Source organism: Chanos chanos, chromosome 15, assembly GCF_902362185.1.
Source record: "Chanos chanos chromosome 15, fChaCha1.1, whole genome shotgun sequence".
NCBI classification, from domain to species: Eukaryota; Metazoa; Chordata; class Actinopteri; order Gonorynchiformes; family Chanidae; genus Chanos; species Chanos chanos.
The window spans coordinates 15,418,840-15,445,255 of NC_044509.1; the positions used below are offsets into that span (position 1 = coordinate 15,418,840).

At 39.3% G+C, this 26,416-nt stretch overlaps 4 protein-coding genes and 1 non-coding gene across 5 annotated transcripts; 1 reads left to right on the forward strand and 4 right to left on the reverse strand.

Annotated features, from left to right (window-relative positions):
* Nucleotides 1–9,245: 9,245 nt before the first annotated feature.
* Nucleotides 9,246–10,238, forward strand: LOC115828315 (olfactory receptor 1-like). Its single transcript, XM_030792276.1, has one exon. It carries the CDS (start codon nt 9,246–9,248, stop codon nt 10,236–10,238), a length of 993 nt encoding a protein of 330 aa, XP_030648136.1.
* A 715-nt stretch (nt 10,239–10,953) lies between these two features.
* On the reverse strand, nt 10,954–11,940 carry coa4 (cytochrome c oxidase assembly factor 4 homolog). Its single transcript, XM_030792110.1, has 2 exons — nt 11,889–11,940; nt 10,954–11,430 (listed from the first exon to the last, which is right to left on the reverse strand). Exon 2 carries the CDS (start codon nt 11,410–11,412, stop codon nt 11,164–11,166), a length of 249 nt encoding a protein of 82 aa, XP_030647970.1. The 5' UTR covers nt 11,413–11,430; nt 11,889–11,940; the 3' UTR covers nt 10,954–11,163.
* Nucleotides 11,941–13,581: 1,641 nt separating this feature from the next.
* On the reverse strand, nt 13,582–14,568 carry LOC115828316 (olfactory receptor 2A12-like). Its single transcript, XM_030792277.1, has one exon. The coding sequence runs from the start codon at nt 14,566–14,568 to the stop codon at nt 13,582–13,584; it is 987 nt and encodes a 328-aa protein (XP_030648137.1).
* A 4,441-nt stretch (nt 14,569–19,009) lies between these two features.
* Nucleotides 19,010–19,081, reverse strand: trnap-cgg (transfer RNA proline (anticodon CGG)). The gene has a single exon. It is a non-coding gene; the product is annotated as a tRNA-Pro (tRNA).
* A 4,531-nt stretch (nt 19,082–23,612) lies between these two features.
* tpbgl (trophoblast glycoprotein like) lies at nt 23,613–24,593 on the reverse strand. Its single transcript, XM_030792278.1, has one exon. The coding sequence runs from the start codon at nt 24,591–24,593 to the stop codon at nt 23,613–23,615; it is 981 nt and encodes a 326-aa protein (XP_030648138.1).
* Between the last annotated feature and the right edge of the window lie 1,823 nt (nt 24,594–26,416).

Sequence of the window (26,416 nt, forward strand, 5' to 3'; positions counted from 1 at the left end):
TCTGAGACCAGTTCAGCCAATACAGACCATTTGAGACCAGCAGCTTCTATCAGTTTTTTCTCAACTGGAACCAGACCAAACATTCCAGTAGAAATTTCTATTGGTTTTTAAATGGTTTTCTACTGGTGTTCTACTGGATGTCTACTGGGCATTCCAGTAGAAACCAGTTATGAAACCAGTTGAATGTGTTTCAGTTCCTCTAAGAAAAACAATAGGAACCAGTTAAAATTGCTATTGGTTTTTAAATGGTTTTCTACTGGTATTCTACTGGATGTCTACTAGGATTTTCTACTGGATTTGAACTGGAATTTCCACTAGGGTATAAAGCTGTATCCAAGTGCTCTCAAGTGGCAGTGGACACAGTGCAAAGCATAATCAAAAAGTACAAGGAGTTCCACACTGTGAAAAATCTCTTTTTATCTTGTGCGCACAAGTTATTATCTCGTGCGAACAATTTATTATCATCTTGTGCGCACAAGATGATTACTACAAAATTCATATGCGTCTCTAACAACCTCAGATGCACACAGCAACCGACAGGTTCTGTTTAGGCGGACATGAACACTTCGGTACAACTAAAGAGTCGCACAAAGCTATCTTCAACCAGCTCACCCACCAAGAACATGGCAAACTGACTGTTCAAATAAACCAATGAACGCCACCATGTTTCAAACATACCTGAGAAATAAACAAACTCAACAAAAGCTATAAACACAACTTACTCCCATGGTCTTCAAAGGATATGCCTATCATGCCTTTACTACGCTGATATTAACTTGTTCGCACAAGACAAAAAAATATTACCTTTTGGGATTTTAGGGGACATGTCTGTACGTCAGCCATTGTGTTTCTTCAAATCGACCCTTATAGTTGTGGATGGCCACAAGATAAAATGCCCATCCTGTTTGCAACATAGGACTTTAATTTCACAAATTAGTCGTTTCATTTACTACACATTATTGAAAACTGATCGCTACATTCTGTAGTCGCCCCCTCCGAGTCAAGCGCGGGAGCTAGCGAGACAAAAGCCTGGTGGGGCAGCTGGATTACCCCTGCAACCTACAGGCCTATATCAAAATGAAGTTTAGAACCTGTAGTTTTTAGCTGTAGGTTATGTGTTAATTTCCTCCACTTCAAAAAACCTCACGTCGTTTCATTTAGGCTGCTACACATTATTGAAAAGTGATAGCTACATTGTCTAGTCACCCCCACCAAGTCAGCGCAAATTACTGTTGTAAAATAGTAATTCACGTTTGCCTAGCGAACTGCAGTGACTTTAACACACGAAGAATCGCGAACACAGCATCATTGCAATTTAGGATTATTCCCTTTAACGGAAGGATATTTTCTGTATAGTTTTACTGTAAATAGTTTCTATTTCCAATGCAAAAGAGAATCTTTCGATTTATAAAACAGATTGTTCAGTGTCCTTCAGTTAAAGTCGGGGGGGGGGGGGGGTGCAGTTCATAGAACTTAGTTTAGTTAAAACTAAGAATTTAAAAAAAAGTGTAAGACAGAGGAGAGAGAGAGAGAGAGAGGGAGAGAGAGAGATGAAAAGTACAGTATGAGGATGTGGAAATATATTTCATAATTAATTATATGCCAGTATTAAATCAATTTGATGCTTTGAAGGCTAAAATAATGCATTACCAATGAATATTAGGTTAGGAAATACAACATTTGCACTATTTAACATGACTTCCGCCGTAAACCATGAACACTTCTGGTCTACTATCTGAATACAGATACAGAGACAGATAACTTTGTTGGTTGAACAGATACAGATACAGATAATCACATCTCTGTACACCTCTATTCAGTGCCCACTTTAATCTGTCTCCTTCTAATGTTAAGAATATTCTTTAGTACACATAATATAGCCCATACAAAGGAAATTAGTGTTTGCTCAGTCTGGAGTGTGAATACCTTTTGAATATCTTGAGTGTGAATTTCTAAGGATGGTAGGCCTTTAATGCATTCACTGTACTTACTGTACATGTTAGAATCAGCATCCATTTGCAGAAGTCTCAGGCTTATGCAAAACTGTGTTTATCCTTATCTTGTAATACATGTCCATATTTTGAATAATTTGGGGAGAATCTGATGCATCGAGCAATTTTTTGAACCATCATGTGCTAGATGCTAGCATATCTCCTTGACGTCACTGACATGTAATTAACTTGAATTGCACTGCCAAAATAGCTAATATAGCTTGATTTTGATCAGACCTTCAGTGTCTTTTTGCAGAGATTGTAGGTTCTCTGTTGTGAATATGTAGCTATTTCAGATTAACTTCTGATCTCAAATGCCATTTTCGTTTGTGTTAGACAGCAAAAGAGTACTGCCTATCTTTTCTCTGTGAATAATCACACAGAACAAGTGGATATCTTGTCTTGGGAGTCTGAAGTTATCAACATCATCTGACAGATCGCAGTGCCACTCTGGACAGCTCAGTAAAACCAAAAGGTACCCTTCAACACATTGTATGGCACAGGACAATCATCACAGCTCTGGAGGAGACAGTACCCTGCCAGCAAACTGAGTTCCTCCATCTCTGGTCACTGCTTCCCCCTTGTGGAGAAGCAGTACTACTACATGTATTAAGCACATAATTAAATGCCTCAGCCTTACCCTGTTCCCTCTGTGTGGCTGTGTGCTCATTACTAAAGTTTACAACCAGAGAAATTTAAAATATAAAATAAAATTTGGAAGTAAGATTAATGAAACCAGCTGATCAGCTAATAAAGATCTTTACTAAAACACAATATTTTATCCATCAGGTTATTCATCTCTGACACAACAGAATGCAATGGTTTGGTGTTTTCACAATCTCAGGGCTCGTGCCTGCAATCCCTCTATTGTTTGTGGTCAATACCCAATGAGGCAAATGGGCCTCTGACATCCTTCTTTTGTCCTCCAGAGTATCCAGAGCCCTTCAGCTACCTCCTGGTTTACATTCCTATCCAGTCCTTTATACAGTGTGGCATTTGGATTAGCCAATCAAAAACCCTCCATGCCTGTAGGTCGGCATGATTCCTTTACCCAAATTTCCATCACAGTCAAGGGCAAGGGTTTCTCTATTTTAGTAAGGAGTCATTCAGTCTTGGGGCAGCACTGTATTCTACTGGCCCTCTAACTACATCTGATGTATGGTCACCCTCAGTCCATGCCCATTCTGCACCGTAAGGTGTTTCACAGTGATATTTCACAGTTTCACAGTGAGACTGGCCACCTGTTCCATCCACTACCCAACACTGGGCTGTTCCAACATGGTGTAACGTGGTGGTCTCTTCTCTAATTGATAACTAACGGGCACAGCACAGTTAACACCACGTCTCTAGGTTCGGGAAGGAGGATAGTAAGCGGGCAGAAAAGCACAACAAGAATATGGTTTGGTAGAAAACAGGTAAGTATGTATTAAAGGAAAAGAAATATATTCACTTCTAAACATAAATTGCAGAACAAGTTACAATACTGACAATAGGTGCTTTCACACCGGAGGAACTTTTCCATAGTTCTTAGAACTGTCGGAGAAAGTACCCCCTTTTTCGCGTGTTCACACCGCAGGAACTTAGAATGATCATAGTTCTTAGAACGCCGTTTTGAGGGGCTTTTTTAGCTCCTACTTCAGGGTAGGTACTTTCGCAGCGCAATAGGAACCTTGTGACGTAGATGGTCCATTGGTCCAGTCGCAGGTATACAATGACTGTAACCGCCATTTTTAAAGATCAGTGCAAAATATAAAGTCTTAGAACGTATTACATTTATTTTTTGATATTCATGTCTAAAAATGCCTTAAAATGTCTGGAATTGTAGGAGGGGAGACATGGTTTTTATGTTTTATTTTACCGGTATTTTATATCCCCCCACAATGACCAAAAATGTGCAGCTATCCATGGTTAGTCGTAAACAACAGCTCTTAGCTGTACCATCAGCTGTACCGTCACTTCAGCGTTCCTACTGGCGGTGCGAATGCAAACAGAAAAAAGGCCCTAGAATGTATGTAGTTCTAGGGGAAGCTCCCCAGGGGGTAGTTCCTATCAACTGAGACCCTAGAACTGTCCGAAAGCGCCTAATGAGGCCTCAGGGAACAAAAACAAACAACAAAAAATAAATAAATACAAAAGAATAAATCTTTTCTGTCCCACAGTTGCTACCCGGGTAGGCTTCTTTGCTGTAGGCACAAGTCCAAGTGTATGTGGAAATGTATATGTGATTGAATGTGAAAAAAAAAAGAGTAGCAGTGCACTGTCTGTGTCTCTTACTGTACGTTCACACTGAGAGCGGCGAGAGCGTCAAGAGTCGCCCAAACCTCCCTGCCAACGACGCTGTTGAACACTGTGGACGCTCTGCCGTTGATGAAATAGGCGGGTACAAGTTCCTTCGGAAAGCTTGGTTATGCAAATGTTTTTAAAGGGGCTATAAAGCAAACAAACAGGTCGAGCGGTATCTTTGTGCTGACTGACCACCAGTAGGCTATAAGTTAACCTTATGAGATATTTTAAATGTGAAGGTGCGAAATCGACCGATGACAGAAATAAATAAACAATGCTAATTACATATTTCGTAACAAAATTAACTAATGAAAAACACTACTTAAAAGCTTTTTGTTGTTGTGTGTCTTTTGTGTTAATGATAGGCTAGGTCAAATTCCAGCATGGAGTTTATAGGACACGTTTACTAGCCTTGGTCTTTAATTAACACTAACGTTTGTGCATAACCTACATTACAGTACAACATGGGGAAACCCACCACCGATATAATCAGTTTCTCCTCCATTTTGCTTAGGACCAAAAGTTTTGTGGGAACAATAGTTTATACTGTCGTGTTCTCTACAATTCTCTAGAGCGGAGCACTTCCAAGTTTCTATTGGTTGCCGCCCAACCGCGTCATATCTCATTACCATAAAGTTAACCGAACTTCAACTGTATTTTGACGCCCAAACCACCCTCACCGCGACGCCCTTTGCCGCGACGCTCTTCGCCGCTTAAAGACGCTGGCTCTCATTGAAAATGAATGACTTCCGGTCACTTTGACGCTCTCGCCGCGTTCAGTGTGAACGTACAGTTAGCTGACGGAAGGCGTCTGACCACAGGAACTCCTCACACTATCTCGGCATGCGCTCACCGCTGGGTCTGGCTCGCCATGTAATATACCGTCTAGTTGTGGTAAAAGAAAAAAAAAAACTGCATGGCACAGAATACGTTCATTATGGTCAATTCTGCAACCTTACAACCTAGTTACAAAAAACTCTCTCTCTCGCTATTTCTTTAACTGAACAAGGGATGCACTTAGAAAGAACAAAATGCAGGAAAACTTAACTGTTAATTTATGAAATACATAAATTCACATTTGCAACGTACACTTAGAAAATCTGCATTTTTTCCCCATAACAAAATAAAAATTCAAATACAGTGTAGGGTATCGAATTACACATTCAAAAGGGTCTGTTACAGTAGCATATCCGATCACTCCACGCACTAGCACACACACGCATAAAGATTACCAGCCTTACACAAGTTCATACAATCATACGATCGACAATCATACAACACTACTCCGATTGTTTTTTTTTTTTCCAAAAAACTCGTACTCCTTTGTACGCACCGAATTTAGTCCCAGGTCTATCATTCACTTGACTATATATACTAATACCATGCTAACATGACTAGCGAATTTGCTAGCATAGCACAAAAAAAGAAACAACTCACCTGAGTTTCGCTCAACAAATGCAGACGCGGGAAAAGTTACTCTACACGTTGCTCTAACACAGAGTTATCGTCAATTATGAAATAAAAAAACTGACTGACTCCTGTATGACATACTAACGGGCTTTCTTCTGAAATGTTCGCTACTGTCTGCGTGAGATCAGTTCAACTCGTGCATGTATACTGTGCTGCCATTTTTTTCGGAAGTGCGCCCTCTAAAGGAACTATCTATAACTGGCTTACAGAGTATGGAATTAATTCACGTGGGTTACAATAGCACAAGGAATACTTTCTCACAGCATGGGTAAGACAACTTACCATTTCTCACAGACCATGTAAGACAACTTATACAAGCTCTAAATATTTTGTCAGGGCCTGACTCACTGCCAAACCCATCCCTGGATTTTATTAACTCCCACTGTGGGTGGATTGGGGGCCAGCTTTAAGAATTTGTATCTGTGTGATTTGGATTTGATCGTGCACCATCCACAACATCTCCTCTGTCTTGTGGTTTCAGCAAGCTACCCACTAGGTCCTAATGACTAAAACACTCAGATCTGCCTGCCATTCACCTATCCTTTGCTACCTCACAACAGAAAGTACATCTTCCTAACTGTGCAGCTTTCAAACACATTTTCTCTCCTCCGTCAGCTATTGTCTCAAGGCCTTAAAGGTCCTGGCAGTTATTGACAAAGCCACTGCGACGGTAGAGCACAGCAATATAGAATTAGCCTCGTGCTTGATGTTCGATAAGAATCTAATTCTGGTTTAATGTCTTCAGCCATGGAGACAGGGACTGTGCTCAGCACGCTGTGAGTCTTCAGTTCAGCAGAGATCCAGGTGGATCTACAGGTGCCTGTAGCAAGAGGTATCTGACATCCTCCGTTATGCAGCCCCTACACCAAAATACCCCAAAGAGGATTCTAATGGCAGGTGACAGTTTGGGCATTATCTGTTTTGGATCTCCAGCCCTGCTTTACTAAGAGGAGTGTGTGACGGTAGTGGGACTATTTTAATTTTAACAGTTCGGGCGCCAGGTGAAATCCACCACCACTCAGACAGAGTGGTTAAAAATAAATATATTATAATAATAAAGGTTACTGATGCTGGCTAAAGCTACAGTGAACCAAACACAACAGGCACAGTTATTCAATTATTTATTTATTTACTTGTCTAAAGAAAATTAGTCCTGAACCAATCTTCCAAGATGCGTTGTATTTCGGCAGTCGGTGCGCAGTAACAAAAGTCTTTAGACGCAAAATTCCGACAATCCGACTTTTAAAATTTCTGTAACAGAATACCTTTAAACACAATTTCCATCACATTAACAATAATAGGGCAACCCGGGCGCCATAGGAAAATAACAATAAAATAAAACAAAACTGAAATAAACGGAGAACAGAAGAGCTATCCCAAGGTTTAAAAAAACCCTTTCAGAAGAAAAAAAAAACCCAAGCCGTAGCCCAAGGTTACGGCTTCTAAAGAGCGGTCAGTATGGAACCGGACTTAAAAAAAAAGATTTGCCTCACCGCTGCCGTGTCACCTGCTAAATACGATTAAAAAAAATCACAATAAAATCGTAAGCAGTAACTGACCACGGCTTACCGGTGGAACTTGTCGGGTTCAGAAGGCTCAGAATGGAGGAAAAAGAAAACCTCGCTCTCTCTACGATACTCAAAAAAAAAAACCAAGCGCGTCCGGACAGCGCAGCCACCTCAAGGTGTACTAAAAACGCACAAGTGCGACACACCAGACAGAGGAAGTGGGGGGAGAGAGCGCAATGTTACCTGGGCCAGGTATTTATAGACACGGATCATGACCCGTATGCAGACGCCATGTTTCTTTTTTTAAAAAAATATTTTATTATAAGGGGACATGGCTCTTATTGCCACAAGTGTAGGTGTGAATGGTCTGTGTTCTTCAGATATCTGCTAATATTATTTATTCACAGTTTCAGCCAGACAAGTACTCTCACTGTGTGTTGTCATTCGTTAGTATGTTGTGAACGTTTGAGACATTAAGACAGCCTCCTTGTTTTGATCCATGTTTTTGCCTTGTCTCTGTGCACAGAGACCATACAGTTTCCACAAAGTGTGCTGCATTTTCATTTATGGAAAATTAAATGTAAGGTTAAATTGCCTTTCTTAATGAAGACTTAGTCAAGTCCTGAGCATGTAATAACATAGACTCAAGTGTTGTATAAGACTGCCAACATCATTTAAGAACAACCAGTCACAAGGCTTGTTATGCAGTCTTCATACTTGCAAACTAAACCCATTAAATCACGAAAAAACACAGCTGACAGGTGCTATGTACCACGGCTGACAGGTGCTATGTCAGATTTGGATTCACACTTGGATCCTAGTTCCAAATGCATGTTCCAACTTGACAATTTTTCACGCATACTTGGATTCAAATGGGAAGTAAAAATTCTGCTTTTCCTTTGCCACTTCAAAATATTCAAAAATCAACGCATCCGAAAGATCTACAAATGCTAATTTGTTCTGTGTTACTAATTGTGCACTTTGCTGTGCACATTTATAAATGTCAATTGTGCAGTCAGCTTTGTATCAATGTGTGAAGGTGTGAGCATTCACAAACTCCTATATCTATTACCAGTTTGAGATATTTCAGTACGCATCTGTCAAACACAAACTGGGAAACTGGGGGAATCTTCGACACAATTTCAACTCCATATGTAAGCTTCAGCTGAGAGATTGAAACCCATACTGTAATTTTATCTGGAAAAGTTTTGAGTCCTACCATTTCCCATTTCAGGATTATATCATTTCTTTAATTGCCCCTCTGATTATGTAAACAAAAGACACTCATCAAGTGTGATTGATATTCACAGTATGGAGGACTATGTGCCCATCAGAGAATAACAAAGAAGCTGGACCCAGTCAACAAAACGACATGACATCCACAGTTTGTTCTTTTTACTATTAACCAAATGGGGTAGGTGGGTAAGTGTTGTGGGTAAATCTTTTTCAAATGATTTTGTATGTTGTCACTCGCCAGTTTCACACTTGGGGTTACATACCCGCTTCATAACGATCGAGACCAAGTGAGGGTGCAGAGGGCGTAAAGAGGCATTCTGGTAAACAGTTATTGCTTTCTCTCGGACCGTCTCTGGGGGGCAGAGCCAGTTCTGCACTGGAAATGAGCCACTTGCCAACTGTATATATATTCAGAATCTGTGAATGCTGCACGTAGATCGTCAGGTTGCTTCAGACACAAGAACAAAGATAACACAACTTAAATCTGTTTTTGATCAGTTCCTTTTTCTCCCGCGTTGTTGAACAGGTTGTACTCTTTATTACTGATTCAATATTTGTTACTCATGAAGTGAACGTGAAGATAAAAGAGCAGCATTTCATCAATTTTACAAGTGGATATTGGTGATATTCTGAGAAAAGGTGGTATGGATTGCATTTGTATCTTTTTTCTTGAAAATTAATTTAACTTATATTAATTCACATGAACTGAATCTTTTCAGATTGCTCCCTGCACATGAAAAAAAGAAGACATTTCATGATGCCCATACAGCCAGTCTCTGCGAACACAACATTTGTGCGTCCATCCACATTTTATATTAATGGATTTTCCAACGTCCCACATGCAAAGTATTATTATATATTTCTCTGCCTTGTCTACACCACAACGGTCTTTGGGAACTCCTTTATAATGTGTACTATATGCCTGGCCCGTACTCTTCACACAGCGAAGTACATTGCTGTGTTTAACTTGGCTGTGACTGATTTGGGCGGAAGTACTGCTCTGATTCCAAAGCTCATAGAAACATTTTTGTTTGAACACCAGTACATATCTTATGAAGCTTGCTTGGCCAACATGTTTTTTGTTTTCTTTTTCATGACTCTGCAGTCTCTCACTCTGCTTCTTTTGGCTTATGACAGAGTGGTTGCAATTTGTTTTCCTCTCAGATACCATGCAACCGTCACTAAAACAGCAATGGCTTCAATCGTTGGATGTATGTGGGTGTTTTCAACAGCTCTAGTTGCTTCCACTGTAGCACTGATTACCAGACTCTCTTTTTGTCGATCTACTGTGATCAATGGCTACTTCTGTGACCATGGCCCAATTTATAAACTGGCCTGTAATGACTATTCTCTGAATGACATCATGGGCTTTGTCTGCACTGCCAGCATCCTTTGCATTCCGTTTATATTAATAACTATTTCATATGCTTGCATAGCTGTTGCACTGCTGAGAATCGCTCAGGGCACGGCACGGATCAAAGCCATGAAAACATGTACATCCCATCTCATTTTAGTTGCTGTTTTCTATCTGCCAATCTTTAGCATATATGCAGCAGCATGGGCAGGGGCTACTAATGCTAATGCCAGGATAATCAGTTACTCTCTTACGCAAACAATACCATCCATGCTAAACCCTTTCATTTACACGATTAATACAGAAGAGGTCAGGCAGTCTATGAGAGGGCTCTACAAACGAGCCATGGTAAATAACACAACAGAGAAAAACACAATGAGAACAGAGGCAAGATAGAACCCTAAACATGCAATGTGATTACAAACATGCAAATAGGTAGTGGCTTTGTTAACCAATAGAAACAGAGTTTATGTGGAAGCCATGTCCCTTCAGGGTTTGTTGTTTTTAAGTCCTAGAGTAAAACATTGTCGTATATCATTTATTTAATGGAAAAAGAAGCCAAATGAAAGGCATGATATCTTTTCTTTTACACATGTGCCTGCACATTGTGGTAATGACAATAAAACTGAATTGAATTGAATTATGCTTAAACTGGAACTGCATGACTTTTTCTTTTTTCAAACTCTTCCCTACGCTGAATAAAGATTTATTAAAGATGAAAGACTAGAGTTAAAGGAGAAGAATGATTTAAGCTTTTTTTTCTTGCATATGTAATAAATAAATCATCCATGTGTTAATGTCTGATCCATGTGTGTAGGCCTATTAATAATCCATCAATTATCCTGAATTTTCTTTTAACTGAAAACTGGAAAACAAACAAGAGCGTCGTACTAAAAGGTGTTTATAAAACAGAATAATTAATCAAACAGTCTGGAGTTAAGACTGTGACACTACTGAGAATGTATTTATAACAATTTTCAATGTGTGTTTTAAACCTAGACGTCAACCACGGTGGCACAGAGACAGAAATAAGTCATTCAGAAGCAGTGTGCAATTTCCACTCATTCTGTAACTTTATTTTCACCCTCAATCATCATGTTTTGTGCTGACATCAGATAAGAAGTCCTTTTAGCAAAACCACAGGAAATGAGAGAAATCTCTGAAAAATCTCTGTTTGTCAGTCACTGTGTAGCACTCAGTTTCCATCTGACTGAAAGCCAACGTAAGCTTGTTGGCATTTCCTCATATTATTATTAAGAGACAGTCCAGTGTAAAAAAAAAAAAAAGAAGAGAAAAAAAACCCCCACTGAGGACAGTGTTTTTAGGTAGACTCTGTGACAGCTCCTTTCTGTTTCAGCAGCTGTTCCTTCCTTGCTTTCTGAAATGACATCATGCAGTCTTTAAAGTTCTGCACTGGACTCTGGCACTTCCGCCAGTCCTGGTGTTCAGCCATACAGTCCTGAACGGCGTAGTGCAGCTCTGCACAGCCTGTTTTAGAAATCATCTGATCCACAGGATCATCCTCTTCCTCACTCCTGCTGCGGTTGTGTGGTGATGGCCCAGATGTCATTTTGCCTCGAACCGGTTACTGTGAAATTTAAAAGATTGTTATAACGACGCACCCACAGATGACACATTTAAAACTTCCTTTTCTCATTCATCCGGATATTAGGTGTGCAACAGTTGTCTCGAAAACGATAGCGAAATCCTCGTAGACTGAATTACAGACCAGGAAAAGCACGAGAACGTTGGATTCAGTTCAAGAACACTTTAAATCATACTCATTAAAGCTACAGTGAAAACGTATAAAATATGTAGTCGCAATGAGACTGCATGGACACTTTTTGAATCTGTAAAGACATCATCCACTGTACACTCAATGTGCTCTGAACAGTCTCTGAACAAGACTTCAGGCTTACAAAAGTGTGTCTGAATTTTGCATTAATGTAAACGCGAATGTGTACTGAGCTCAATCACTGCTCAAAGAGAATTAAATACATATTTCAACACATATTAATAGTACGACAAACTGTCTTTCAAAATTACCTTTCACTCTCCGCTCTTCAGACGACCACCTTTCATAACGCCTCCACTTAAGACACGGAAGAATTTAATGGGAGGACAGGAAAGGCGCAACATATAAACATGTCCGACTTCGCAACTACCTCTCACTTCGCTCTCAAATGTAGTGCTGCCCTCTGCTGTGTTGATCCGCATTGTCGGGTATTTTATCCTTCCTTCCGCTAGAGGGAAGTATCGTACCATTTTAGAACCTCAGTGTATTTCCTAAATTAGATTATTTTTTGCTTGTTGTGAAAGCAGATAGCTGAATGGTACGGCTCGAGTAAAGCTTATTTGTGTTTACTGAGTGTAGAAATTAAACGAAACCATTAAATTATGGTTCTTTTTAGTCCCTCAGAATAAACCCTTTAATGATATGGAGTCAATCCTGAAGTCTATCCTTGCATTTAGCAGCACTGTAGAAGATAGAGCCTACAGTTTCTCTCGTAAATTAGCAGGTCTTGCCTTCAATAAGAAACCAAAGGGTCAGCAAATTGTCTATATGAGTGAAGCAGGGCAAAATATTGTACTGTACGATGGCTGTAATCACTGTCTCTATTCATCAAGACACGTAGGCTACACTTCAACCTGGCCACTTATGCGTAAAAAAGGCTTCTTGTTGAGATTGTGTAGCCTAAATATGTTTTTCTGATCCTTGAGTATCAACATGTTCACATTCATGTTCTCTCTCTGCCTGATCTCTATTGTAAGATATCTTATTGGATAGTGTGAAGGTGTTAAACAAAGGGAGGAGGGCATATTCTGTTGGATGGCATATTCAAACGAATTGCTGGGTAGGCTATGTGACAGGTGGATATAAATTACAGTTGGATGCTTAAAACTTACAGCATTTGTTTCTTTAATGTAAACTGAAGAAAGGGCGCGAAGAGCAGACGAGCAAACGCTAATAACACTAAACAACACTGAAGTAAAAATAAATAAATAAATAAATCATTATTCGTTTGAAGCCCAGCAAACACGGTATAAACTTAAACCAGACAACAATAATAACAACAAGCCAGGCAGTATAGGCAGCATGATTACTAAATGACTAAAACACAGAATAAATAGAACACACAACTGTTTTACCATTTAGCATCTTAGATACTTCCACTGTAGCCTACTACTTGTGCAATTTGTGAACTGCTAATCTGCATACACTAAACCAACAATTTAGCCTTTAACATTTATCAAATGTTATTTGATAAACGTTAAAGCCCCCATCTTTACCTATCAAAACCGCAAAACCATGAGTTATAAAACAGTAAAAACAATAAGCTTTATGCTCTATAACCTTATGCCATACTACATTAGCCAGGATAGGTTTGTTTTCCATTGCAAATGTACAGTTTTAGAATTAAAACAGTCTGTGTGTATTTATGTAAAAAAGTAGGCAGCACGTTACATACAACACATGTTATGACGAAGCAGTGTTTCCTACGTTGCAATTACACGAGAGCTATGTGAAGGAATGATTGACAAATTATTACGTTTATGCACAATGTAAGTACACAGCTGTGTAATGGAATTCTTTGAATGGCTATTAGGTTTTCACCGCATTAGAGCTGCAACGTCCTGGAGAAACCAAAAAATAAATAAATAAATAAATTATTACTAATTTAAAAAACCCAGAAGTTTTATTTGACATATGTTTGACCTATGTTAACTTATATTTCTATCAAAAAGGATGAACAGTTTTCCACAGAGTACCAAATATACTTTTTCGTAAGAGAAAAGACGCCTGTCTCCTTATCTCACTCGTTTTGAGAGAATAGATGATTGGGTTCAGACAGGGAGGAATGCAAGAGGATAATGACAAACTCAACACCCTGAGGTCTGAGTTGACACCATGCCAGAAAAATCCAATGATAAAAATGGTCAGAATCGGTATGTAAAAAACAGCAACGAGGATGAGGTGTTCCGTACAAGTGGCCAACGCTTTGAATCTGCTCTCAACGCTTTTCATCTTGAACACAGCGATCAAAATGCTGACGTATGAGATAATTATTAAAGACAGCGGCCCAAACAAGATTATTAAACTCAAAGACGTCGCTGTGGCCCACTGCATAGAGTTATCATTGCAAGCTAACCTGAAAACTGGAGCATAGTCACAGAAGTAGCTATTTACCAGGACAGAGCCACAGAAAGATAAATATTTCATTATGTAGACGGAATACATTACCATGCCTATGCAAAACGACCAACACACTGTCAGTATGGATACCATGGTGATATTCGTGTTAATGGAGTTTTGTCGCAAAGGGAAACATATAGCAATAAATCTATCAAAAGCCAACACCGCGAGGGAAAATGATTCAAGACACAAAGGGGTGTAATAAAAATACATTTGCACCAGGCATAATTTAAAAGGCACAAAATTGTCTTTGAAAAGGTAAGTCTTTATCATTCCAGGAATAAGAGAGGTACTGAGGATCAGATCGACGACCGCAAGGTTCCCGACAGCCAGGAATTTTGGACGATGTAAACGCTCGTCAAACGAGATTATACTAATGACAAAAGAATTTGATAGTACTGTTATGACGTAAACCACGGCTAAGAAAATTACGTAGAGACTTGAATATGGCAAAGATGTGAAGCCAATGATGTAAAACCCGGATGGATGAATGATGGAGTTGTTATGCGCTGAGCTCCTGAGATGCAGCATAGCCACTGTCCGTATGCTGCTCCAGTTTGCCCGTGTTTCCGTGCTACCTGTATATAAAACAATTAGGCGACTTAAATTCTGGCCTACCCATCACAAGACATTGTCATGCCGCTCTTACCTAACTCCTGTATCTGTTACTTTTATCTTGGATTGAATAAATAACAATTTAAATGTGTAGAACGATTTGGTTATCTCTCTCCCCTACCTGCACATACAAACATCTATCGGAGGACACAGAACTGTGATGCAAGACTATCGTCTTTATATTTGTCCTGTTTTATTATACTTAAATTTATTCTTAAAAATCGTTAATGAATCACCTGCAAGACATTAATGTAAGCATTTATAAATACTCACGAAGTGTGTAAACACACACACACACACACACACACACACTCACACACAAAACTAAAACAGTCATCCAACAAATGTTTCTCTCTGCGAGAAATGTCTCACCAGGATGTTGTGGATCCCCAAATCCACTTCATCATTCTCCTCTACAGATTTATAAACCACTTTGTTCTCCAGAGGTGTCATTACTCTGAAAAAAAAAAAAAAACTCATTCTCTAATATGTACATTCTCCTGAAGGGATAAACATTGATGAATCCTGTTCAGCGAAAAGTATCCCCCATGTTATTTTATGCATGTGTGTATGTATATATGGATTTTTTGTATTGGTTGGTATGTGTTTTGATGTATCTCTGCCTATATACTTTTATTCTGTAAATTCCCAGGGGATGGGTTTTATCTATGTATATATGAAGAAAAGATTCAGTTTCAGTTTCTTCCATCTATTGTTGCTCATTTATAATAATGAAACTTCCAGAACAGACGCAGTAAAAGACCACGTGAAGGATAGCTGTGCATGGGAGGGAGATTAAACAGCAAAAAAAAATCTGTACAAATTCTCCAGATGTTTTCAGTGTCGAATAACTGTGACAAAGTTAAACTGTTGAGAAACATCTACTTTTCCTTCACAAATCATTCTGAGAAAACAACTCATAGTTATTGATCTTAATCTCTTTTCTAACTCTGACAGAACATTTGTCATATTTCTGTACAGAGTTTGATGGATTCTTGCTCTCATGTGAGGAATAAAAAGTACGGAGAAGAAGAACTCTTGGCATGAGCGATGGAGAGAGATGGATGGTGAGAGCACCCCCCTTCCCCCCCTACCCCCGAATTATATCTGGCAGGATAGATGTGTTACAGTAAATGCATTTGCAGAGTTTATTTAAATAAAAGTTCCATGTTGCTCAGAAAGTAATCATGAAAAACACTGAATTGAAATATAAAAGTAGTATCACTAGCGGGGTTTCAGTAGCTGTTTACTGATCAGGATTGGATGTACTGTATATTTAAGGCAATCAAGTCCTTGAGCCTGTTCTAGTACTCCTTAAACACTCTCCTTCCTTATGCCCTCATGACCACTTGACCAGAGAGCTGTATAGATATAGACATTATGATAAAAGTCTTTGGTCTATCACACTAATTCATGTTGACTAATTCAGTTGACTCCAGTTCCCAGTTAACCAGACAAGGCGTGCAGGAGCCTGGAGCATCTGAAAGGGCTCGGGACTTGTAATCTGTTTCTCCTTCTTGCAAGCATATTGGTGGATAAAATTGGAACTATATTGATAGGATTACACTTAACCATTATCAACAGTTACATCACACAGACATTACAAATAGGATGATAGTGACACCTTAAGTATTTTGTTTTGTTTGAGATTTGATCGTCTATCCTATGCATCTTGTGTGTGTTTCTTTTTTTCCTTATTGTGGTTGCACAGTTAGCTCTTGCTGTTGCTCTTCTTTGGTCAGACAAACATCCCACTGATTTTTTGCTGAGTGAACCGAACCAAGTACACCGAGCAGTTATTTATTAAAGTTAACTTTTACTTTCTTTCTGAGTGAAATTCAATTTTCCAGACCTTTAAGCACCTATATGCCGAGTAGTTTTTGGAGTTCCCTCCTAAAAGCTGAAAAGTAAGAACTAAGTCGCCTTGCGTTTTTTAATAAACCAAACTTTGGGTTTTTTTTTGTCTGTTTTTACAGTGATATTGTGTATTTGAATTGTATTCAATTGCTATTGTTATTACTAAATATCTTTGGTTGTAACTCACCTTGTTTGGCTTCCTGTGTTATTTGACTTTGCACTCAGTGATGCATGTGGTCAGATCTCCATGTAAGCTGCCACCTTCTAGAAAGAAGGACTCTCTGAATTCCCAATATAGACACTTAGACATCTGTTCTCCCTGTTGCCAAGCTGTGAAGTTACAGTAATTGAAACAAATGGTGGACAGGAAGACAGACTGATGACTTGCCACAAGAGACATGGATGCTTCGAGGCGTTTAAATTATTGTGGAGAGACACAAACACCTACAAAAATGCCCTGAAAGAGAAACAGTCCATCAGCACTGACACTAATATGTCAGAATGCCAACCTGTCAGTGCCCACTTCAGCCAAATTGTGCTGAGTGGTTTTGAATAGCTTTATAATACTTTATAAATTATTTTCTTCAAACATGGTTTAGTGGAATAAGTTTCTGCTTAAATTGGAAGTGACAAATAATGAGCATGAAATCCCAAGGAAATATTAATTAGCTTAGATGTCGACCTCCAAGAGCTTGTTAACACAGAGAACACCAGGGGGTCAGAGGGCATTCGATCGACAGGGTCTTCTCATCCACAGTATGCTGGAAGTGATCCAACCCCAGGATCTAATCGGAGGTTTAAATTAGCCACAAGATAATTCCCAGGGGTTTTTTTTTTCCAGCTTTTTCAGTCATCAAACAGCATGCTGGACTACATTTACTGTGTATAACAAACCTCAATCAAGCATGTTCATTAAGTCCAAAGCATGTTGATACCTTATATGTATATATAATGCCATTTGACTGCGTATGGCATTGTTATTGCTTTGATTGAATTGTAATGTATTTTATTGTACTGAAATGAAATATATTCTTTTTTGACTGTTAAGATGATGGTGATTTCTTTCTTTCTTTCTTTCTTTCTTTCTTTTTTTGCAGGTTTAGAAAGAGGGATCCAAATGATACTTCATTAAAGACATGCAAATATGAGTACTGTATAGTCTCCATTTTGGATTTAAATAATGAAGAAATTAATTTTAGTCTTGATGGGAAAAAAAAGCAAATGGAAACGGAAAAACAGGAAATGCATGCTATCAGCTCATTTTTCTTCCATGCTGCAGATGTTATCACAAAAATTCTCAGTGAGCATCTTCATCATCTTAGGCCCCTTTGAGAGCGACTCAGTATCACTCAGTTCAATAACTGTAAAGACTAGAGTCTCAGAGACTGAATTTGATTAATTTTGTCATAATCGCAGAAGCTATTATGGATTCAGATTATTTTTGTTTATAAATTAACATAATTTTGCAGTTCTGTGTATACATTTGTAAATTGGAACTGGGTAATCCGACAAAAAGGCAGATTACTCTTTTGTATGGAAAAATCTGTGAACGCACCTTAAGACATTTCAAATAACAACATCAACAACAACAACAACAACAACAAAAGTAGCATGAATCCATGATCTTCCAACAGATGTTACAGAGAAAGAGTGGAGTGCTCTCCTGCACAAACTTTGTCAGTTAATAGTGAATTTAGAATGATCCAATATAACTGCTTGATGAGAACTTACAAAACACCAGAAAAATGCAATAAATCCCCGAACATTCAGGATAAAGCTGTTTAAAATGTGAACACATAAAGGGACTTAATTCCACTGTATCTGGCTATGTGAGTCCTAGTGAAGCTTTTGGAAGACAACAATTAGAATCATTCCCCAAATTATTTGCCAGGAAATTCCTGTATGTCCTAAGCTCTGTATTTTTCATCTTGTCCCAGAGACATTGTCATTAATATATCATGAATCCAAATGAGTAAACATCTGTTTACCACAGTAAACCTCAGTTTACTACAGGCAAAGAGTTTGATTGCATTGTAACTTGCCCCTTTTTGACCCTTTGATTAAGAGCAATGTCTTCATGTTAGGCATGTTTAGCATATTTTTCAGAACATTTGGACATTGTTTCTAAGTTTCGTTGAAGAACGAGGTTTGTCAACCTGACCTTGGAATGCTGCCTTGTCTGTGTGTAAGAGCAAGAATTGGACCACCCTCCTTTTTTGAATCATCGCCTTATTCCATACAACCTCACTCTTCTTAATTGTTTTTATATTTAAAGCACCCTTCTTTCATGCTCAGGTAAAAGGTACGCTGAAACTGTGAGATGGCTAAATGGTCAGTAAAGGGGGGGGGGGGGGGGGGGGTGTCCGATTTTTGAACTGTTTCAACATGTATATTGGACAGATTCAACTTTACTGTCAACTTTATTGTCATTGTGCAGAGTACAGGTACAAAGCCAACAAAATGCAGTTAAACCCAAGCTGGCCAGCCCAGCCCAGCCAAGGGGCTCGTCCGGGAATTGAACCCGGGACCTCTCGCACCCGAAGCGAGAATCATACGCCTAGACCAACGAGCCGACAAAACAGGCTGGCATGTACGGGTATCAAACCCGTGGCGTTGGCGTTATTAGCACCATATTATTCATTCATCTTTAATGATAATAATGTGATTTACAGCATATAGTAACAGGGGCACAGTGTGCTAAACCATGAGAACTGAACAGATTTGTGCATTGCAGACGGTTATTGTTAAGCATTAAGATTTCTTTAAACGTGAACTGCATGCCACAAAAAAAAAAAACAGAAGGAAAGAAAGAAAGAAAGTTTGATGCATCACTCCCATCCAGTACCAGCTGTTCAGTGTAATGCCAAAACAACCTGTCAACTCAGAAAAAGGGAATGTTTTCTTGTGACAGAATTTAGAAACTGAAGTCATTGTATAGACTACACTTTTGCCCTCTGAGGTGCCGTGCTAATTAGCTTGGTCCTGTTCGCATCTCAAGGGTGTACTAAGTAATGAACCTATTGGAAACTGGCGTGTAAACAAAGTAGTGTTTAGTCCTTAGAGCAAGCTAATTAATCTTCACAAGTGTTTTTTTTTTTTTCAGAGAGAAGACCTTTCTTCAGAAGCAATTATAACATGTGAAAAAAACTTCAAAGTGACTGAATTTTGTACAACTGGCTGTTATTCGTGATTCAGAATTTGGAGAAGGTCAAGCAGTTTGGTGAAACCGAAATAATTCAAATTGAACAGAGGAATATTACTAAATTAAATAATCCTAGAGAACTGATGTCATTTCAGGCTTCACTGAGTCATATGAATCACCCATGTGGTGACAGAGAATTTGATGTGTCTGATGTTAAAATGTAGGTAAGTGATGACGGACTTATGACCATGTATGATGTTGGTAATGATGGTGTGAGAGAATATAGATGTAATGACTGGAGCGTAAGAAAAGAAAGTTTGTAAATATGCAAGGTCAATATACGTGGTCACGAAAATCAGAGGCCAAGATACAAAAAGTCCTCCTTTACTAGCAGCTTGACATGATAAAAAAAAGATACAGGACAAATGAGAAAAGTGTGTGAAACCAAGCTGTTTGACTTGGTGTGGTTATTTTGCCTATGCATCCTGGCTTTTTATCTTTGAGTGGGAATCTTTCTGCAGTATTTTTCTGGATTGGTTATTTCAGTCACACTGCCAAAAGGGACCCAGGGTAGGGAGTCCTCTTCGTCTTGTGACTGGCGATTGGCACTATCATTACAGTTCAGTGCTTTAATCTTTAAAGTCATAATCAATAAATCAAGCACCAAAGTGCACAGAAAATCTGTACACACACACCAGTTCTGTGACGAAGATTTTTTCATTTCTAGTTGCGAAGGAAAACAGTTGTTAGTTCACGGTTGCAAACTCAAAACCAAGAAAGTCTTTCAGTAAAATTTTTTGTCCCTGTCAAAATACTTAAACCATGCTTAAATTTCTTTTTCCATTAGAGTGGTTACATTTCCACAGTTTTAAGACTGCATAATCTTTGTGGTCTGTATTCCACTGAGGAGACAACCAATGCACGACTGCATCACCCTTGACAATAAAGTAATCTTGGGGTTAATTAACTTTTGCGTTAACTAGCATTCCTTAATGCTTAACTGGATTTTAGCTGTCCCTGTTGGGACCTCCTTGCTGATCATAACCACCACCAACAACAACAACCAAAAAAAGAAAGAAAAAAGAGAAAAAAACAGAAAACTTCTCTATTGACCTTAATGAGAGTTAATTGGAGAGCGGAAAAGAAAACATTTTTGTTATTGCAGCTGTAATGTGCTACTCTAGAGAACAGCCTTGTGTCCCTCTTCTCCTTCCTCCCAAATGAACAACAATTAAACCGAATATCTCGTCTCAGACAAATGCATGCAGTTCAAGATACAGTGCAAATCGACAGTCCAATGGTTACCACAATACACCATCTCCTATTATGTAAAAGAAAAAACTTTTTTTTGAAGGTGAGATTTGCCTGAGCTTTCTTAACACTAGGGTGTAAGAATGACCTTGATTTCTTTCACATTAGAACATAACTTTAGATTTAGCTTCAACTGTGAACACAGTTCTTGACTTTGTCAAAAGACCATCAAACGTATGGAGGATTTTAGGTCATATGCGACCAAAATGTCCGACATCACTATAGAACATTCAACATCAACAGTTACTTTCATTAAATTGTCGTCTCTGACATGACAATGTGAAACTGTGACTGGCAGATTCTACTCTGAGAGCGGTGCTCAACTAATAATATGGAATTGCAATGGCTGAATGACCCAGAACTATGGAGAAAAAAGGTGACACAAGGCCAGAAGTGCACAAAAGGCTAAACCTACAATAATAGAAAAATTACTCAATTTCTATGGATTTTTCTCCTTTTCTGCTTGCCTTCACTCTTTTTCTGCTTTAGTTGTCATCTGTTCTGTCCTCCCTCATATGAAAAAGTCACTGGGCTGGCTGAAGTAATTTGCAAGGCAAAGCTTGTTCTGAATCAGAGGGCCAGTGTACTGGGAGGCAGAGGTCTGTGTGGGACAACGTATGCTAAAGAGGTGCCCGTGATTGTAGGCAGGCAAAAAGTAAGTCAGAGTATTCCAAAAGAATGCCGATTGGCTTGTTTCCCTCTTAAACTTCACTCGCAACTGCCCAATCACCAACAGTAGTCGCAAGTGTAATTAAATAGTAATTTCCGAAGTGGATTTGATTTTGGTCCTCTCATTTTCTTCCTCGGCTTCCCCTTTCATTAGCTCAACATGACTGCAGCTGTTTTATCTTTCCTGCGACAAATTCAGTTCTGCAATACTAAAACTACAGTAAAATTCTTAAGGGTACCCTAGTCATACCCAACAAAATCAATGTCAAATCACGAAGGGACAGATTGCTAGAAACTTAACCTCAGAAGAAATAATGCTCTCAGATGAAGTCTGCTATCTTCGTACGCAAAATCTTACTATGACTCATATATACAGTATACACACAGACACACACACGCACACACACACAGACACACACACACACACACACACACACACAGACACACATCCACGCACATACGGTGCAGGTGCGGGTGAATAGTACCATAATGTTCTGTACACTCAGCAAAACCCCTCAGACATGGCATTCACGCCCGTTTGACCTTGCCATTAAAATCAGACACCCTGTCGTCTAGAGCCTGTTAATTAAAATGGCCAAATGAAGCAGGCGAAGAGTGTCAGGATTTATAGGGACCTAAACGCAGCCTTGCTCTTAGTCACAGCACGGTCGAGATTAATCCCATTTTTCCTATAATTATGGAGGAGATTCATCTTTAGCCATGTCACAGTTCTTTTATTAGCAGCAAATTGTCTCCGCCCCCCCATCAGTAATATGTACAGATAGCTCTGTCACTGAGTGTTATTTGAAAACCACTTGGCACTGGGAATCTCTTCTGGGACCAGTCAAAATGACATGTTGGCTTTGAGGCTTCGATGACATACTCCAAAGATGTTAATTCTGAGAAATTTTTTTCAGCAGGAGTCTGTGGTTACTTACTAGTGAAAATTAATTTTGTGTAAAACTTTCTGTTTTGTTTCACTGTAAAACTGAAATACCTTTGGATTCCCTTTTTTTTTTTAAGGAAAACTGCCCAACAAAGCAAACGTTTCTTCTTGTCGAGGAACAAGACAAAAGAAGAGGTGGACTAAGCTTGATATTTGAATGGTTTATTATGGATGCAGTTCATTCTCATACAAAAAAGTTGAGCATACAACTATTGAGCATATAACACCATTTTTATACAGATGTTCGTTCATTTTACACACTACACTGAATGGGGACCGTATGTAAATATGTACTGACTTCAATGTAAAATGCTTTGCAGCCTCTAGTTCTTATGTACACTGACAGGTGAACGGTACTGGATTGAAATAAAGTTCATGGGCTATCTTGTTGATCATCACAAGGAGTCAGCAACTCCTCTCTAAAGACTTGGCACAGTGTACAAACCAGTGTAAAAAAACAAAACAAAAAAAAAAACAGCAATGTGTCTCACAAACACAACGCTGCATTCACCCTTACATTGACTAAATACATCCAATACAAGTCAAAACTGATGATTTGTGTCTCTCCTGCCTTTGGATCTCCTTGACAGACTTAAATGACCTGCCTTCTGTACAAGGCATACTATCACTTTGCCAGTTAAAACTAGGGGACTCCATATCATATCATATCATATCATATCATATCATATCATATCATATCATATCATATCATAACATATCATTCCATAAATAATAATAACATTAATATATCTTGCTGGTTATATCTTTTTATTTTGATTTTTGTTTTCAAACAACTGTAGATAAAATATATTGACGTTAATCAAAACCTGAAGTCTACTCATTATGTTTTCAAACTAACATATATTCAAACCAGTACCAGTTTTTACACTAAGGGGCTGATTGACAACGTCACTTTTCTATTTTTAGCAAGCTGTGTGTTTTCAGTGATGATTAAAAGTTATGGGGTAATACTATACAGGATTTAATAAACCGATGTCAAACAGGTAATCGCGGCATATGTTCCTGCATGTTTGCTTAAACGGCTACATTAGCCAATCTGGGATCAGAGTCCTGTTCGTATCTGTAATGATATACTTCCATCTGGTCACGGCACGCTTCTCTGATGTTGTTAAGCCATCTTTTGATACCGCCTCTGTTCAAGTACAAAACCATAAGAAACACAACTCCAATCAGAGCCAGCACAATGCCAAGAAACACATATGAGACAGCTTCTAACTCCGGGTTTATGCAGTCCACGTCCTCCCTTCGAAGTTTCTCTACGGGTGTTCCCCTCCTCGCCTCCGGTTGCGCGCAGAGCACGCGACTCGAATCAGGGCACTGAGAGCCGTTTTTTAGCCAGTAATAAAACGGCTCCAGTTCGCAGCTGCATTTGAAAGGATTCTGAGATAAATATAGTCTTATTTTCTTGAATTCACTCAAACTCGACACATTGTTTTTTCCTATGGCCTCGATAGAATTATTTGTTAGTACCAGTGCATTCAAATTAAAAATGTCAAACCTGGAGATGGGAATTGCTTTTAAACCGTTTCCAGATAATTCCAGTCTCTGAAGACTTTGCAAACTTTCCGATGACAGCGCACTTGAAAGCTGCCTCGCGCCTGAAATCGCGAGCGTGTTATTCAGGTACAGATAACGCAGCTCCCTCAACCCTCCAAATGCCATAGCTGAAATTACCATCAAATTATTGTAGCTGAGATCTAAATGGAGAAGATGTGGGAGCCCGGCAAAAGCGTAAGCTTCGATTACCTGTACGTTGTTTCCAGTCAGAAGGAGAGTCAATAGTCCTAATTCTGTCCCATTTTTGGAGAACGCGCCCTCTGGTATAGTGGTGACATTGTTCCCTCTGAGAATTAATGTGTGGGTCCACTGGGACACGACGAGGGGCAGTTCGATTTCTGGCGAGTCAAGACAGGTAACGGTCGCTGTACTTCGGATGCAGGTGCAGGACAAGGGACAGTTCTCAGCACTGGCGGACAAAAACAGAAAGCAAACCATCAAGGACTTAAAATACTGATGCGTTAAAAAGTGGAATGTCATACGGTCACATGAAAAAATCCACGTCTTCTTTCTTTCCATTTTGACGGAGACGAACGCGTCGTTTAAAAAAAATGATTGTGTTGTCAAGTGTGTTTTCAAGTGCAGGTTATTTGAGAAAAGTGTTAAAGATTATGTAATGTCCCATATTTCTGAGTGAATGAAAGAATTTCATCCATTCCTTTGAGAAATGCTGTCAGCGTGGTTTAAAATCTGTAATGTCTAGGACGCCACCGCTCGGCACGTTCATTCTGGAAAGTCCTTTTGACGCTCACACCACGACTGCAGTCAAGTGCTTTCCCCCAACATAGGAGAGAGGTCTGAGCCTCGCCCACCCTGTGTCCTCCCTGTAACTACGGACAGGAGGAGTTTCCCTGTCACAGTAGCTAGACCTAAAGGACATGAAAAATAAATTAGGTATAGCATCCTAATATTGGGTTTTCAAAAGTGTCCCCACTAATCTCGAACACATGGATAAGTAACTCAGCAAGATTAATTACTTATTACTAAGTTATTACTGTTACATACTGTCTATACGATTTTTGTGGTCACTCATACATGTTCACCTCATTTTTTCATTTTCAGTTTTCATATAGCTATATGCATGTTAAACTGTTAAATTGTTTGTTTGTGTGTGTGTGTGTGTGTGTGTGTGTGTGTGTGTGTGTGGTGTTTATTCTGTGTTTCCGTTGCTGTGAGCGTGGAATCTAATCATGCTAGTGGGAGGTATTTGTCCTCAAGGTTTAATGTTACTTGAAGTTCCTTCCTGTGTGTGTGTGTGTGTGTGTGTGTGTGTGCGCGCGCGCGCGCATGTGTATGTTTGTTTATGAATGTTGGGAGTGAAATATGGGTTCTGATTGGAGGAAACAGTCTCTATGCTCATCATGTTTAACATTGTGTAGTCAGGTACAATATTACTGCTCAGGTAGTTGTGGTCTAAGCAACAAACAGGATCAGAGACAGAGCTGATGAATGGTTTGGTGTCACAGGGCCTGGAGGCTAACAGTTTAATGGGTTGTAGAGAGTGTGTTGCTGGTAGATGGCGGGGTGGGGACACTAAACCACGGCCCTTGGTTATCTCTGGAGGTTACTACAGTTCAAAGAGGTGCATTCATCACTCATTCAACCCAGACTGCAGGAACATACAACTGTCAACGCTAGTGATAATTCAGTTGTGGGAACTTAATTAAATTCTACCCTCTCTTTCATTTCTGCATGACTAACATAATTAATCAGATCAGCTGCGCTCACGTCCACTGTGCAGACAGACCTCTGCCAACCAGTCGTGCACTACCTCGATTACATGGTCAAGGAGGCATTGTCATTGTAGCATAAAGGGAAAGATAAGTGGTTTCTCTTATCAAGTTATTGTGACATTGTTTCCTCAGTCATTTGGCAGAAAGCTAAGCGAAGGCACTTATACCTGTCATCCTGAAGTAAACTAGTTTTTGTGTGTGTGTGTGTGTGTCTTAGGATGGATGGGCACTATCACTTACACACTCCGTAACTGAGATGTGTGTGCTGTCGTAATGCCACACTTGTTTACCTTGAGTATTACCCGGAAGTGGCGGTTTCCTGTTTTGTTTGTGGTGTCTGTGAGTGGACCTTTTGGGGCCGTAATGCCGATGTGTTTTGTCAATGTATTGTTTGGGTTTGTTAGTCGGAAATGGACAGCCAGGATTATGTTAGACATGAATCTGTTGTTGAATTATCTGAAGTGTATATCATTACGTGTATATGTGTCATCCTCAAATGTGCTTGTTGGTTGAATGTTTTACTTGTAT